At 39.6% G+C, this 14,153-nt stretch overlaps 1 protein-coding gene across 3 annotated transcripts in view; it reads left to right on the top strand.

The window, feature by feature from the left end:
* Window positions 1-14,153, top strand: part of SLC38A9 (solute carrier family 38 member 9) — a 43,828-nt gene that overhangs the window by 10,681 nt on the left and 18,994 nt on the right. For 2 of the 3 annotated variants that reach the window (XM_065045226.1, XM_065045225.1), the window contains exons 3-10: window positions 892-1,024; window positions 1,609-1,730; window positions 1,879-1,942; window positions 2,031-2,124; window positions 3,053-3,223; window positions 5,799-5,858; window positions 7,859-8,056; window positions 10,955-11,062. In XM_065045226.1, the coding sequence (XP_064901298.1) occupies window positions 892-1,024; window positions 1,609-1,730; window positions 1,879-1,942; window positions 2,031-2,124; window positions 3,053-3,223; window positions 5,799-5,858; window positions 7,859-8,056; window positions 10,955-11,062 (950 nt within the window). The remainder of the gene's footprint in view (window positions 1-891; window positions 1,025-1,608; window positions 1,731-1,878; window positions 1,943-2,030; window positions 2,125-3,052; window positions 3,224-5,798; window positions 5,859-7,858; window positions 8,057-10,954; window positions 11,063-14,153) is intronic. The other variant, XM_065045227.1, reaches the window with a different exon arrangement.

The following is a 14,153-nucleotide window of genomic DNA, read 5'->3' as shown; positions in this document are numbered from 1 at the left end:
TTGGCATGAAACTACGTTTGTGGTGTTGCTTTAGGAGCAGCTTTCACTCTGACTGCTCTGTACCTATGTGTGTGCAGAGAAAACCAGGGGGTTGTGGTGTGGCTGATATCTCCTCTGGTGCTGTGACCAAACCTGTGGTCTGGCTCAGCTGGGGAGAAGGGAATGGAGACCACCTGTATTCTGGACATCTCTGTATGAGAGATGGAGGACTGCTGTTGCTGACAGTCCTGTTCTCTGTGATTACCCTAATTTAACCCAGAGGGAATTAACAAAGTAATTCAGAACTGCAAATGGTCATCTGTTGTTCCATGTTCTGTGACAAAAGCCATTCCTGGTTGTGTTGGCCTAAAAACAGTGTGAGCACATGGACTTATTTGTGCTCAATTCCTTCCCCATTAAACACAATCTGATAAACTGTTTTTGGCTAGATGAGTAGTTTCTGTCTTTTTCATAGGTGGTCCTCATTACCACCACTCATTCCTCTCTTTCTGCTTCTGCATTCTCACGCTTTCTGTTTCTACCACTATTCCTCATCACTAGTTCTAGCAATACCAGTTATAAGCACTAATAAGCTTGGCCAAGCTTATTAACATGTAGTTCTGGTGTGAATCATTGTTGAGACCTAATAGACTGGATATTAGGTCTGAATTTTGATGTTGGGTTGCCCTGCAGAATCTGGGCAAGAGGCCATTTTAATATGAATGATACAAACACGTGGTTCTTTCATGATGGCAGCTTCTCTCATGGCAGTGATATTTTCACATTTGCTTTGTGCCAGTGAATGAAAGACTCATCATGAGTGATGCTAAGCTGTTTTCTGAGTTGTATGTTACCTCTTGTATTCTAGGTTTTTAAGGATTTTCCTTTTTTTTTTTTTTTTCTTTACTTTAGACCATTTCATGTGGAGCCTACAAATATAGTCAGTGTGAATGAAGACATGCAAAGAGTCACTGATGAAGCTTCAGCAATGAATAAGCGGATCCATTACTACAGCAGGCTCACATCTCCTGCAGACAGGGCTTTGGTAAGGCAAAGGCAGGGACAGATTAACTGAGGGGTCTCTGGCGTGTGGGGTCTTCCGCAGCCTAGATTTATGAAAGAAGCAGAAATAAAGGTAGGGGGAGAATTGCTATGCAGTTTTCTTTGAAGTGAATATCTAGTAGCTGAGTGTCTTAACAAGGTTTTGTGTGTTATCACAAGTTGTGATTGACTTCTTACGCAATGCCTTCACCATCCAAAGAAAACATACAAACAGCTTGAATTTTCTAACAGTGGTCTAGGCTGCCCAGATGTGTGTAGTCATTTCTCCCACCTATAAGAAGATTTAAGCAGTAGTCAGCTGAAAGCTACAATGATTGAACTAGCATGATCTGTGCATAGTATGTTACAGACATTTTGCAGAAGATGTTTTTCTGCTATCTAGCTAAAAATTGTATCAACTGTTTGTGGTGGTGGTTAGGGGGGGTGGGGCAGAAAATTTATGTAGTCCAACCTCTTAATGCACTTTTCATGGAAAGGTTTTGTGATTTACAACAGTTGGCTTACTGTGTTTGGGGCAGTAGTTACTTTGATGTTACTAATAAGTCTTGGTTTTTATCCATTTGTTAGGTTGCTCCTGATCATGTCCTTCCAGCTCCTGATGAAATCTATGTGTACAGCCCATTAGGAACTGCTTTTAAAGTTGACAGTTGCACAGATGGCTATGGTAAAAACTCCAGTATAGTGACAATGTATGTTAAGCACCTTGTCATATACTAGTGAGAAAATGCATTTTTATAGAATGTTCTATATTGTATGCATAACTATTGTAGCTAAAAGGATAGTATGAAGTAAGAATGCTTCTTAAATTATTCATTGGCTTTTTTCTTTTCTTCCTAGATTTATGATATGGAATACAATGATGGGTACATCTATATTAAGTATCCCATGGGGAATAAAACAGGTAAAACTATGGAACATATTTTTGGCAACATGGCTTGCTCTTCATTTTTCTGATAGAAAACTTAAACTATGTTTCTCCCTCTTAACAGGCAGGCTTTACTTTGGGAATCATTCTCATCTTGCTGATGGGCATTTTGACCCTTTATTGCTGCTACAGAGTTGTGAAATCACGGAAAACGATACGTAAGAAATATGAAGCTTCATAATGCTAATATTTCCGTTAAGTGTGAAATACAGAGATCTAGAAGATTTTTAGTTTGCCTATATCTTTCCTGTATGTTAGACCTGTTCTGAAAATAAAAGCTATTCCTTCGAATGTCTCCCTATTTCTGTAGTCTGGATTTAAGCTCCCTAAGATGTCTGTCTTCTCTTATTAGATTATCCTTCAGTTCTTAAGTATTCTAGCAAAACCCAGAGTCCTGGCAACTAAGGGTTCAGATGTTCACTGACTAAGTGTTTGGGGACTTAAAGGCTTCTTTCTTCTCCGTAAGCGCTGTCCAGTTCTGTATTTCTGATCGTGTTGCACAGTGGGACAGCATGGCCTGTAGCTGCATCCACTTGTGTTGTAGGCCTGTACTGCCCTAATATTTGTATTTATTCTGTGTTGGAAGCAATTTATGGACAATTGCCTCACTGCCCGTGGCTCTACATAGAATGTACTTTTGTTGTTCAAAACTGATCTTGCTGCTCTTGCAGTTGTTACTTTTAGGCAGAAACTAACCCCTCACTTGCTCAGATGAAGGCAGTTTGTGACAGCTCATTTCAGGGCACCGTTGAGGACAAGTTCATGGTCTGGCCTGCTTTGCTGTACATTTTGCAAAAGGCTTTAGCTGCAAATGCATCGGTGCATTTTTGCCACCATGTCTTGTTCTAGTGTTTCTGGAAGTACTCAAAGAATTAGTATGGCCACAGTAAAAGCCTCTACTTCTACAGGCTCCTTCAAACACCTGATGAGTATTTAAATTTAACAGCAATCTCCTTAGCCCTTGGAAGCACTGTGAATTTGTGTCAGAATATTCTGAAACAAGAACATATCCTGTCATGAAAAGTTCTACTTACTCTAATATAACGTTTTGTTTAGATATGTTTCTATTTTTTGTATCTTCTTCAGCTTTAATAGATACCTCAAACTGGGAATTCCCAGACGTTTGCAAGTATTACTTTGGATCCTTTGGTCAATGGTCAAGCCTCTTATTTTCTATGGTATCGCTTGTTGGAGCCATGGTTGTTTATTGGGTGCTTATGTCCAACTTCCTGTTCAACACAGGAAAGTTTATATACAGTAAGTATACATTTTTTGTTAAATTTTACAGCTAACTTGTGGAAAGATCAAGACTTTGCTTTATACTCAAGGAGGATGGTCCATTTTACTTAATCTTGATTTTTCTGTTACTTCGTGTGAGAAGTCAAATGAGAGAAGTAACCGTGTGGATTTATATGCCCAGTCATATGTTTCCAAAGCCAGTTTCTCAGTCTCACCAAGTGTAGTTTTAATAAAAGACAGCGTACCAATTATCTGATTTGCATTTCAGTGATGAGGCTTCTTGGTGTAGCTTAAACAACCAAAACCTGGTTGCTTGTTTCCACTTTGTGTTTTCACTCCTCCGTTGTTTGAACAGCCATAGAAGAGGCCAGGCTGCTGAAATGATCCAGCTGAATGAAAAAAACCCTCTAGTTTTATTCTAGATTTCAGCAAACATGCCTAGAGTACTGCCATGTAGAAAGTTTTTGCAAGCATCCCCGAAGGAATGATTAACTGCAGCACAGTGAAAGAATTATTCTTAGACTGGTATTGCTACAAAAGAAAACGTACTGGTTATTTACACCCTTGTACGTGCACAGGCACACAGCTCTTGTGGATACAATCAATTAGGTATGCAGAGTTGTGGATATAAATGGTGGAATTGAGAGCTTTGAAAATTTGACTCATAGCATTGAATAGCACAACTAAGATTTAAGACTTTCTGTTTTGAAGGTCATTTACAAATCTCTGAGGCAAATAACAGCACAGATGCTTATACTTCTTAGACAGTGTTTAATTAGAGTTTCCACCATCCCTGAAGGACATACTTTACTTTATTGGTTAATGACTGGTGTATTTTACAACTGGCCTAATTCACATATTGCTGAGGCAATTTCATTTTGGAGTATGTTGCTTTTTTTTAATAAGGTTAGCGCTTTAATCCTAGATTATTCTAAACCAAATAACTCCAATTCTAAGAAGCACACTGCAGAATTATCAACACAGTTCCTTTTTTAGTAAAATGTCCTGTTTTCCGTGAGATTGGCGTGTTATTTCATCGCTTACCTATATTTGTTAGGGGTTCTTGTTTAAGTTGTTTGATCTGTTATAACTTAAATCCTTAGATTCTCATGATGACTTTCATTGTGGCTGCTTAATTTCTAAGTTATAAAATGGGTAATAGGATGTAGGTTTGACAAAATGGCATCTTCCAGACATGTGTTTCTAAGTTATTCTAAGCAGATTACTGTATTTAATTCTGGTGCATTCAGGTGAATATTTAAAAAATCTGCACGCACAATTTAGGTGGGAACAAACTGATTTCCTAAGGGGGGATGGTCTAGAAATTAGTACTACACAAAGAATGCAAGAACTTTAGGCCAAATATGATATCCTGTCTATTTTTTTTGTTTTTTAACACAGTGTCCCATGCTTTTGTTCTGTATTTGTTTTGTGAAATAGAAAGAAATCCACAAATGCAATTGCTAGTCCTAAAATAATGAAGTTTAGAGGAAACATAAGTCTATAACTAATTTTAAAGTACTGTAATTCTGTAAGAGCTAACCATTCTTCAGGTGGCTTCACACTATATAAGGTTTTTTTAAGTAACAACACAAAACAGTGAAGTGAGGAGATGAGGAATGATTTTAATTAAATCTTCTGATTGTTGTGTGTACTGAACTGATACCAGTAAGTATGAAAAACTCAGTTGTTATTGAGCATGTCATAAATCAAAGTGAAGAAACAAAAATTTTCTTCCCACCAGACTTTTTGCTTTCTTTATGAGAAACAACCTTCTGATAATTGTATTTAAAAAATCTGAGGCTGACTGCCCCTGTTGATTTTCTGTGTGCATAATACTCCCACATGCAGCAGAAACACATTTTAACAAAAGACACAGTAATTAAATTTCCAAGCTGGTGGGCTTTTTCTGTGTGTAGATATATACATAAATGCAAGGATACAGCTATCCAACATCTCATACTGGTGAAGTTGCAGAAACTTGAAAATATCCAGCATGGCAGAACAGTAAAGTAGCACAGGAGTGTACTGGAAACCTACTGCTAGAGATGACTGCAGACAGTGAGACTTAAACCTTTTTCCAGAGATTTCTTTCTTTATATTACAACATGGAAAAAGCATCCCCCAGAGCCTCTTGTGAAAACAAAATTTTAGAAGAAATGTGTAGGGGAAGCTTTTTCCATATAATACAATCTGGACTAAGGGTGTGGTTGCATGCACTTTTTTTCTGTCCCAAGAGATGCTGGTTTTAAGATGCAGCTCCACACTGATGTGCTGCACACCGCAGGCATAGGAGCTGGGAAAGGTGGAGGTGAACTGGGGAACAGGGATGAACAGCTGGGAGGGGAGGCTTGGGAACTTCAGACATGGACAGGGATGCTGAGAAGAAAGTGCAGTGGTGGGCTACTTTAAAACACTTCTAAAAGAAAGCTGTAAAATACCCACTTGGGGCTGGGTGGAGTGCAAGCTGCTGTATCGCACCTCTGATGTAATTTTCAAAAATATTTCCTCACTTAATTTTTACCACTTCAACAGATAAAAGCCTAATAGCAGGTTTGGCACATTGATAGTAAAATTTTCTTCTTCTTTTCAGACTTTGTTCATGACATTAATGTAACAGATATTGTTCCTGGCACTAATGGAAGTACCAAAGGTAAGAAGCACTTACTAGTATTGTGTTTCCTTATCTGAGGTGGAGTTTCAAGGCAAATCGTCATGTTTCCATGCCTAACCACATTCCAGTTAAAAAGTATATATTGTAAGTTCTAACTACCTGTTTTTTTAAAAAAACTGCTTTTCTATGGGAGATTTGTATTTCCACAAATAACCACACACTTGGAAAGCTTCATAATTTGGAGGGCAGGGGGGAGAGAAGAAAGTGGGTTAGGGATAAGGATTAAAAAGCAAATTACAAGTTTGTGTATACCCAGATAGATCCCCCTTAAAACTATGAATGTTAGACCTCTTAACAGTGTTTGCACAATGTGGAAATGCCTTAAGGAACTTTAACTTTCACACTTTAAAATTGAGGCACATCAGGTCTGTTTACTGTTTAAAATCTTGGCTGGAGCGTCTTTGCTCCTCACCACCCCTGCAGCAATATTCTTATTTACAGAAATGCTTTAAGAACAGCTTTAATGAGGCTGAGTGCAAAAAGAAACAAGTCTCAGGCTACATGAGCATCCACTTGTGTTTTGTGGAGAGTCTGACATTTGCACAATTAAGGGAAGAAGCTGCAGTCAAGTATGAAGACAGTTCTGTTGGGAGTTCTTAAGTAGGCAGAATAATTTAGAATGAAGGCAGGAGCTAGGCATTGTCAGCTGCTGATCTTGCTGCCTATATATAGAAACTGAACACATAGGTTTTTGTTATGAAGCAGAAAGTTTTGTTGATGCTGGATGTTTATGGGAATGGGGAAGCATTTCAGTACCAGCCAAACAGCTTTGTGTCACACTAGCTGCAGCCTGGTTTCTGGGTGGCAGCTGTTTGGAGTCAGGTGAAGGAGTTGAGAGATAGTTATGAAAAGCAGTGGTTTTGCATTTGAGCAAGTGTTGAATCCTGTTTCTCCTACAGTCTTTACCAGCAAGGCACTAATAGCTGCTGCAGCGCTCTTGTGCTCTCTCCAGCTTCTGCTGTTCTGTCCCATTCTTATGCAGCAGAGGGTGTAACTTGAAGACAAAGAGACAAAGTAGACAACAGTATTCCGCAGCATCTTCCAGCAACTGGAAGATTTAAAGCAGCTGCTTCACAAAATTGGGGGATGCCAGATGCTCAAGTGACTCTTGGCAGGGTATTCGGGGCTACTGAGGAGATCAGTAAGAACAAAAGCATTTTTTGAGGTCTGTGAAACAATACTCTCATAGGCAATAGAGTGAAAGCTACAAGTGAAGTAGCATGTTGGTTTCTCAACAAATTTGGCAGAATGCTTTTCACACCTTTGCCTTTGTAACAGAACAGGTGGGCAGCCAATGTGAGAGGGGGGCTATTAAGTATTGTGGGATGCCAACATTTAAAATAAGACATTAAGAGAACAGTAGGACAGGTTCATATTTCAACACATAACTTTGTAGGCACATGTTAGAAAGAAATGCCAATATTAACAAAAATCAAATAAATACATTTTTGTCAAGGGATCTTTTTGGTTGGTTTTGTTCCTGTCACTCATTCAGGTGCTGCCATTGATTAGCCACCGTGTAACAGGAGCGTGACCTTCCCTTTTGGCAGCATTACAAGCGTGTATCTTAAATTGCTTCTGTTGTGTTGTCTAGCAATGGTGTACATGCGTATGGCGTGTCACCAGCATGACAGAGTGTTTTGGTTCAGTGTGTGAGTTTTAGACCTGCCAATTGTTACAGCAGCTTTCTTGTCATCCCTAGTTTGTGTTTTCCCAGAGCAACATACAGTAACAGGCTCTTCTGTACACAGATGCTCTTGAATCGTGATTCATATGATCTTACTGAAGTGTGCAAGAACAGATTACAATGCTAAATATGCAGCCAGTTGCAGAGGTGTTTAAAAAAGTTAGGAAGTGAGTTGTCAAACATTGCTTTTGAGTAGTCCTGTTCGCTGTAGGCAGGAATTACAGGATCTTGGTGTGAAGATTCTATGCAAGTAAAACCCTTTTCATCTAGGGATATTTTTCTTTTCTTCCAGTTATTTGTCCGAGTGCTTCCAGCGGTCACCCACCACAGAACATGAGTGTAATGTTCTTTTCTGGCAACGATACGGGTTTTGAACTCTTTGAGGAGTGGTGGAGCAAATCACGAACAGTGCCATTTTACCTCATTGCTCTTCTTCTACCCCTGCTAAATCTGAAGTCTCCATCCTTCTTTGCAAAGTTTAATGTCCTAGGTAGGTAACACTATTAAAGCATTGTTTCATTATGGCTAAAGTGTATAGAAAACAGTGAAAGCTACTCTAATTAGTAGAATCATAGAATGATAGAATAGAATCATAGAATCATTTAGGTTGGAAGACACTTCCAAGATCGTTGAGTCCAACCATAAACCTAACATTGCCAAGTCCACCATTAAACCACCTCCCTCAGCAGCACACCTACACATTTTGTAAATACTTCCAGGAAGGGTGACTCCATTGCTTCCCTGAGCCACCTGTTCTGGTGCCTGACAACCCCTTTGGTGGAGAAATTTTTCCTAATATCCAATCTAAACCTCCCCTAGTGCAACCTGAGGCCATTTCTGCTTGTCTTACCACTTGCTACTTGGGAGAGGAGACCAACACCCTCTATGCTACAACCTCCTTTCAGGTAGTTGTGTACAGTGATTAAAAGGTCTCCCCTCAGCCTCCTTTTCTGCAGGCTAAACAGCCCCATTTCCCTTAGCTGCTCCTCATCAGACTTGTGCTCCAGACCCCTCACCAGCTTCGTCACCCTCCTCTGAACTCTCTCTCCAGCACCTCAAGGTCTGTCTTGTAGTGAGGGGCCCAAAACTGAACACAGGGTTCAAGGTGGGGCCTCACCAGCACCCAGTACTGGATGATCACTGCCCTAGTCCTGCTGGACACACTGGTACAAGCCAGGATGCTGTTGGCTTTCTTGGCCACCTGGGCACACTGCCATCAACCAACACCACTGGGTCCTTTTCCAGCGGGCAGCTTTCCAGCCACTTGCTTTCAGTTGTGTGATGGCAGCTGATATTGTGCCTTAGAGTGGTTCATTGGTTGATTTGTTAATCACCTACAGGCTTTCTACCCTTCTTTGCTTGAGTCTTGCAGTTAATAGGGAGTTATTTTTTTCTTTTGGTCCCTTAATAATCCTGTAAAACAAGTTCCACTACATTTACAGCAGATTTTCCCAAACAGTGGTACACATACTACTATGTGGCATTTGATGCATACTGCCTTGCAACAGTCAGGTGTGCCCTTTCTCATCTGGTAGACATTTCATCACAGTCAGTTATTTCCGAAAATTAATTACGTCTGACTTGAAATAATTTGGTACCAATCAGTTGATTAGTTAATCACAATATCATTTAATTATTGTAACCTGCTGTGGTGCAGCAGGGTGTAACCCCAGCTCCCTATATCTGGCCTCTTTTGTGCTACAAAAACAAAAACTGTGACTTCTTGCTTCCATGACCAAGGGAGGTGGGATTGGTGAAGTGGATAAAGCATGTGCATGATGGTTGGGGTTGGTCACAAATTACAGAGCAGGAGAGGTCTGAGAATTTAGCATTCAAGCCCATGATGAAAAGGAAGGCAAAAGGAGATGGGGATTACAGAATGGGAAAGAGATGGAGATGTATTGTAAAGGAGGTAAAGGACAGAGAACTGAGGGTCTAACTTGTCCTCTGTTCCAGTGTGACACATAATTAGAGCTTTGATCTGCTGTTGCTGAAACCACTAAATGAAAATATAACACAAGAACTTGACTAGGAGACATTGCTTCTGTGTAAAAAGTAAGGTTTTTATGTAGACTAGATTTATTAGGGGTAAGAAAATTCTTTATCAAGTGAGATCTAGCCATAACTGTGTCTGTTTTTAAAATAAGCATGTTATTGTGGGCAACTATTTTTTTTATGTTTGAAAATATGAATATTAAAATATGAAATTTCTCATAACTATATTATTATGTAATTCAGAAGCTGTTCAAAGTTGCGATCATTTTTGTAAAGCTTGAAGCTTAGCAGACAAGAAATAATGGAATGCAATTTATGAGATGGTGAAATGAATCTTAACAAAGCACTTTTACTTATCTTTACACCTACAGAAACCTAAATCGTTAGGAAACTACAGAACATCTTAGCTGTTAAGCTGATCCTCAAGCACAGAACCTTTTATCTTCCTAATTCCTAGACTGTCTTCTGTGTAATTAAATTATAATTTCTTCATTTTATTATTTAACCTTGGAGATGTTGCTAGAATGAATTTATGTCTTATCTGAATCTGTATTGTAAACTGTAAAGAAGCTGGATTTTTTTCTCTTTACTTGCAGCCTGTTCTCTGGTGACTAGCAGTATTACTGACTGGGAGGGTGCGTCGCAGTAGCTTTAATTACTGTTGCACAGTTTCCTTCAATTTTTAGGTCGTTAATATTCTGCTGTTATTTCTTTCAAATGGCAGGAGCTAAGATCACATGCTTTCCTTCCCACATGCAGACCCAGCAAGGCATCTTTGCCCATCTGTGATCTGATCTAGGTGTGCAGAGTATTTCTGGATGCCTTTGAACCAGTGACGTGGAATGCAAATCCAGTGTTGTGATCAAGGTTATCCAAGGTTGTGATTAAGACAAGGTTCAAATTGGTAGTGATCAAATGTCATTCTCAGCATCTAGCTCCCAGTGTAAAGTTTGCAGTTGCAGTAAATAGTCACATCTCATTAGGCCATTTGGTTTTAAAGTCAATGACTGAATGAGTGTTGTAATAGCTGTAGTACTGTGGCTGACTTTGTCTAGTGTTGGATTAAAATACTGACATCTGAAGCTGGAACTGGTCTGTTACTGCCTAGAGACCTCTCTACCTGCCCAGCACCTGGGATTACAGGTTATTTCTTCCACTGTCACTAGTGCAGCACCTGGAGAAAATTAAACATCCTGAAAGCTTGCCTTGGGTGCATGTGCATTATTCTTTCTCTCTGACTTATGAAAGAAATAAAGAAAATTAAAATTTAGACCTAGGAACAGATACAAACCCGAACTGTTTGCGCTACTGGTAGCTAGTTGAAGAGAGCAAGATTAAAATGCAGCATGAATACTTTCTACTGTCTCATGGTGTGGTTTTGGCTGTTTTCTAGGTACAGTTTCTGTTGTTTACTTAGTTTTTCTGGTTACCGTAAAGGCTGCTCATCTGGGAATCCACTTAGAGTTCAACTGGTTTACAGAGGATGACTTTTATTTACCAGGTAAGACAGTTAAAATGCAGTAGTGAAGCATATTTATCATGGGTTTAGGATTTTTTTTAAAGCAATTCATCAATGACTTTCTCATTTACCTTTTAACACCTCTGTGACGTAAGTGAGGAGATGCTTTCTGATGTTGCTTGTAGTGACTCAGGAAGAATTCCTTGTGACAAAGTGACAAGGAATACCTTTCCCAGAGAGCTTTCCATAGTCCTGTTTTATCTCCAGTTCTAGCTGCACCATTTTCAGATCATGCCTATTTCGGTAGAATTTACAAATGACAAATTGCATGCAGACTGGTAAATGTGCTATATGTTCTCCACATGCTGTCTTACTGAAATGAAATTACTCATAAATTACAGCAAATTAGCTAAATTTTTGTGTACTTCCCAATCTACCTCAGGTTTAGATCTTCTATTTTAAACACCCCTTAGCTCTCCAGTGTTTATTGTTTTAGAAGGCTTGGAATGAGACACCTGGGATTAGGTCTTAGCTGGTTTTTCCCTGTTCTTTATAACAGGCAAAATTGTATGACCAGTTAGCTCCAAGGAGCTGTGTCCTGTACTATTGAATTGTATCACTCCTTCTGTTTTTAAAAACAAGAGTATTCTGTCCTTCTTTAAAAGTTGCTTTTTTACTTAAAGCAAAATTCAGAGATAATCACCCTCTTAGGGTTTCTTGTATCAGTTTGTGCATTTTTAGTTTCCCAGTCACAATAAGCACTGTACAAGCAATATTACAGATGGATTGCAATTTATTGTTAAGTCAAATAATGTAGAACTGGAGAAGAAAACAAGAATAACTTAGAACATTAGGATGGGTTTTGAATTACTTTAGCAAGATTAAAACACAAGATTAAAAACAAACAAACAAAACCAGACTTGTTCCATGTTTCTGACAGAATCTGGTGTAATTTGTGAAATCATGATAACATGCTATGGTAACAAGAATCATAGAATCATTTTGTTTGGAAGAGGCCTTAAGATCATCAAGTCCAACCATAACCTAGCTCTGGCACTAAAACGTGTCCCTGAGAGCCTTATCTGTATGCCTTTTAAATGCCTCCAGGGATGGTGACCCCAGCACTTCCCTGGGCAGCCTGTTTCAATGCCTGACAACCCTTTCCATGAAGAATTTTTTCCTGATATCCAATCTAGACCTCCCCTGGAGCAACTTGAGGCCATTTCCTCTTGTCTTACCACTTGCTACTTGGGAGAAGAGACTGACACCCTCTATGCTACAACCTCCTTTCAGGTAGTTGTAGACAACGATAAGGTCTCCCCTCAGCCTCCTTTTCTCCAGGCTAAACAGCTCCAGCTGCCTCAGCCGCTCCTTGTCAGACTTGTGCTCCAGGCCCTTCAACAGCTTCATTGCCCTCCTCTGTACTCTCTCCAGCACCTCAATGTCCTTATTGTAGTGAGGGGCCCAAAACTGAACACAGAATTCAAGGCGGGGACTCACCAGTGCCGAGACAGGACAATCACTTCTCTAGTTCTGCTGGCCATACTATTCCTGTCATGTGGACACTGTTGGCTTTTTCGGCCACTTGGGCACACTGCTGGCTTATGTTCATCCACTGTCAATCAACACCCCCAGGTCCTTTTCACTGAGTAACAACTCAGTGAGTAAACTACAGAGAACTGAGTAAAGTCATTGATACAAAATTAAACTGATTTAGGTGTATTTACATCATATTTGCAGTGCTCTTGGCAGCTACTTATTCTTTGTCCTATTCTATGGCTCCCTTTGTGTTGATTCAGCTCTCTAGTTGAACTGAAATTGATCTAGTAAAATAATAAGCAGAATAAACAGCTTAACTAGTATATTCCATGTACGTTTGGCAATGAGGTCTGCTCAAAGCTCAGTATTCCATTCTCTGCCTCCTACCCCCTAGCTAACATCGAATCTGTTTGTTCGTTTTCCATAACTGCTGAAGATCATTCCTTCCTCATGTCAGCCAGGCATTCAGAACCCTGTTTCAAAATATGAATGACAAGAAACAGGTGAAAGGCTAAGTAAAACAGGCTCTTAAGCTTGGTCATGTCTCCAAGGGAAAAAAAAATACTGTCCTTTCTGACTGAGTCTTCAAAGTGAGGCAATTTTTGCTGAGCATGACTGTGTGTGCAAGACCAAAGCAAATGCTTTGAGGATGAACTGGATTATCATCATCATTCTCTACGAATCCTCCTGATTGCTGCAGCATAAATACCAACTTATAGATGGATGTAAGCAGTTTGAAACAGTGCTATGTGTGCTATCTATTTTCCTCCATCGCTGCATTCACTTTTTAGGCAGAATTTTTGGACTAACAAACTGCTTTTGTCTCCAATATAAAAATTTGGATTTCAAAACGTTGTTTGATTAGCATCTACATTAATGACCTGATTTATTTTGTATGGCATTATTGTTAATGCTGTCTGTAAGTAGAACTAATACTTAAGCATGTATTGCTCAGTCGGTAGGTAGACAATGTTTGGTCTTGCTCCATTGAAAGAATGAAAGCCTGGTTTTAACCCAAACTGCCCCTGCAGACAGTCTTCAGATGCTCACATGGCCTCATATCTACAGACCCTGAGAATGCGAGAGAAAATTTTCCCAATCTTATGATTCACTAACAAACCCATGTGAACTGGAAACCAGCCTCCGTCTACAAAATCAGGTTTTAAGCATCTTGAAGTTAAAATCTAAGATCTGTTAAGCAGCCCCAGTGTGTAGCATGGCACCTGTGCGAGGGGTCACTAAGTGGTGGGCCACACAGTAGTTTGCATGTAGCAAACAGACAAAGCATGTAGCTAATGCATACAAATCCAGCTACTACTGATTGTTGTAGTGATGGAGGAAATGCAGTGCTGAAAGAAATCCTGAATCTGTCCATTTGATTTTTATCATTGAGATTAGAGTAATGAATGGAAAACAAGTGCAAGTCTCATGCACCCCCAATTCTATCAGGAGCCCATCATGCTAGTTAAGTTTTGAAGACACTGAATCCAGCTTTAGGGAAGGCATGTTCTCTCAACTTGGATGATCCCTTGATTAATTGCCTGGGGTGTGTTTACCCTGCTGACTTCATGGCACTTTAGAGAAATCTAGTTTA

The sequence above is a fragment of the Columba livia genome, chromosome Z (genome assembly GCF_036013475.1).
Source record: "Columba livia isolate bColLiv1 breed racing homer chromosome Z, bColLiv1.pat.W.v2, whole genome shotgun sequence".
NCBI lineage: Eukaryota > Metazoa > Chordata > Aves > Columbiformes > Columbidae > Columba > Columba livia.
The sequence above is the reverse complement of the archived record's forward strand: the minus strand, read 5'-3'. Positions and strand labels throughout refer to the sequence as shown.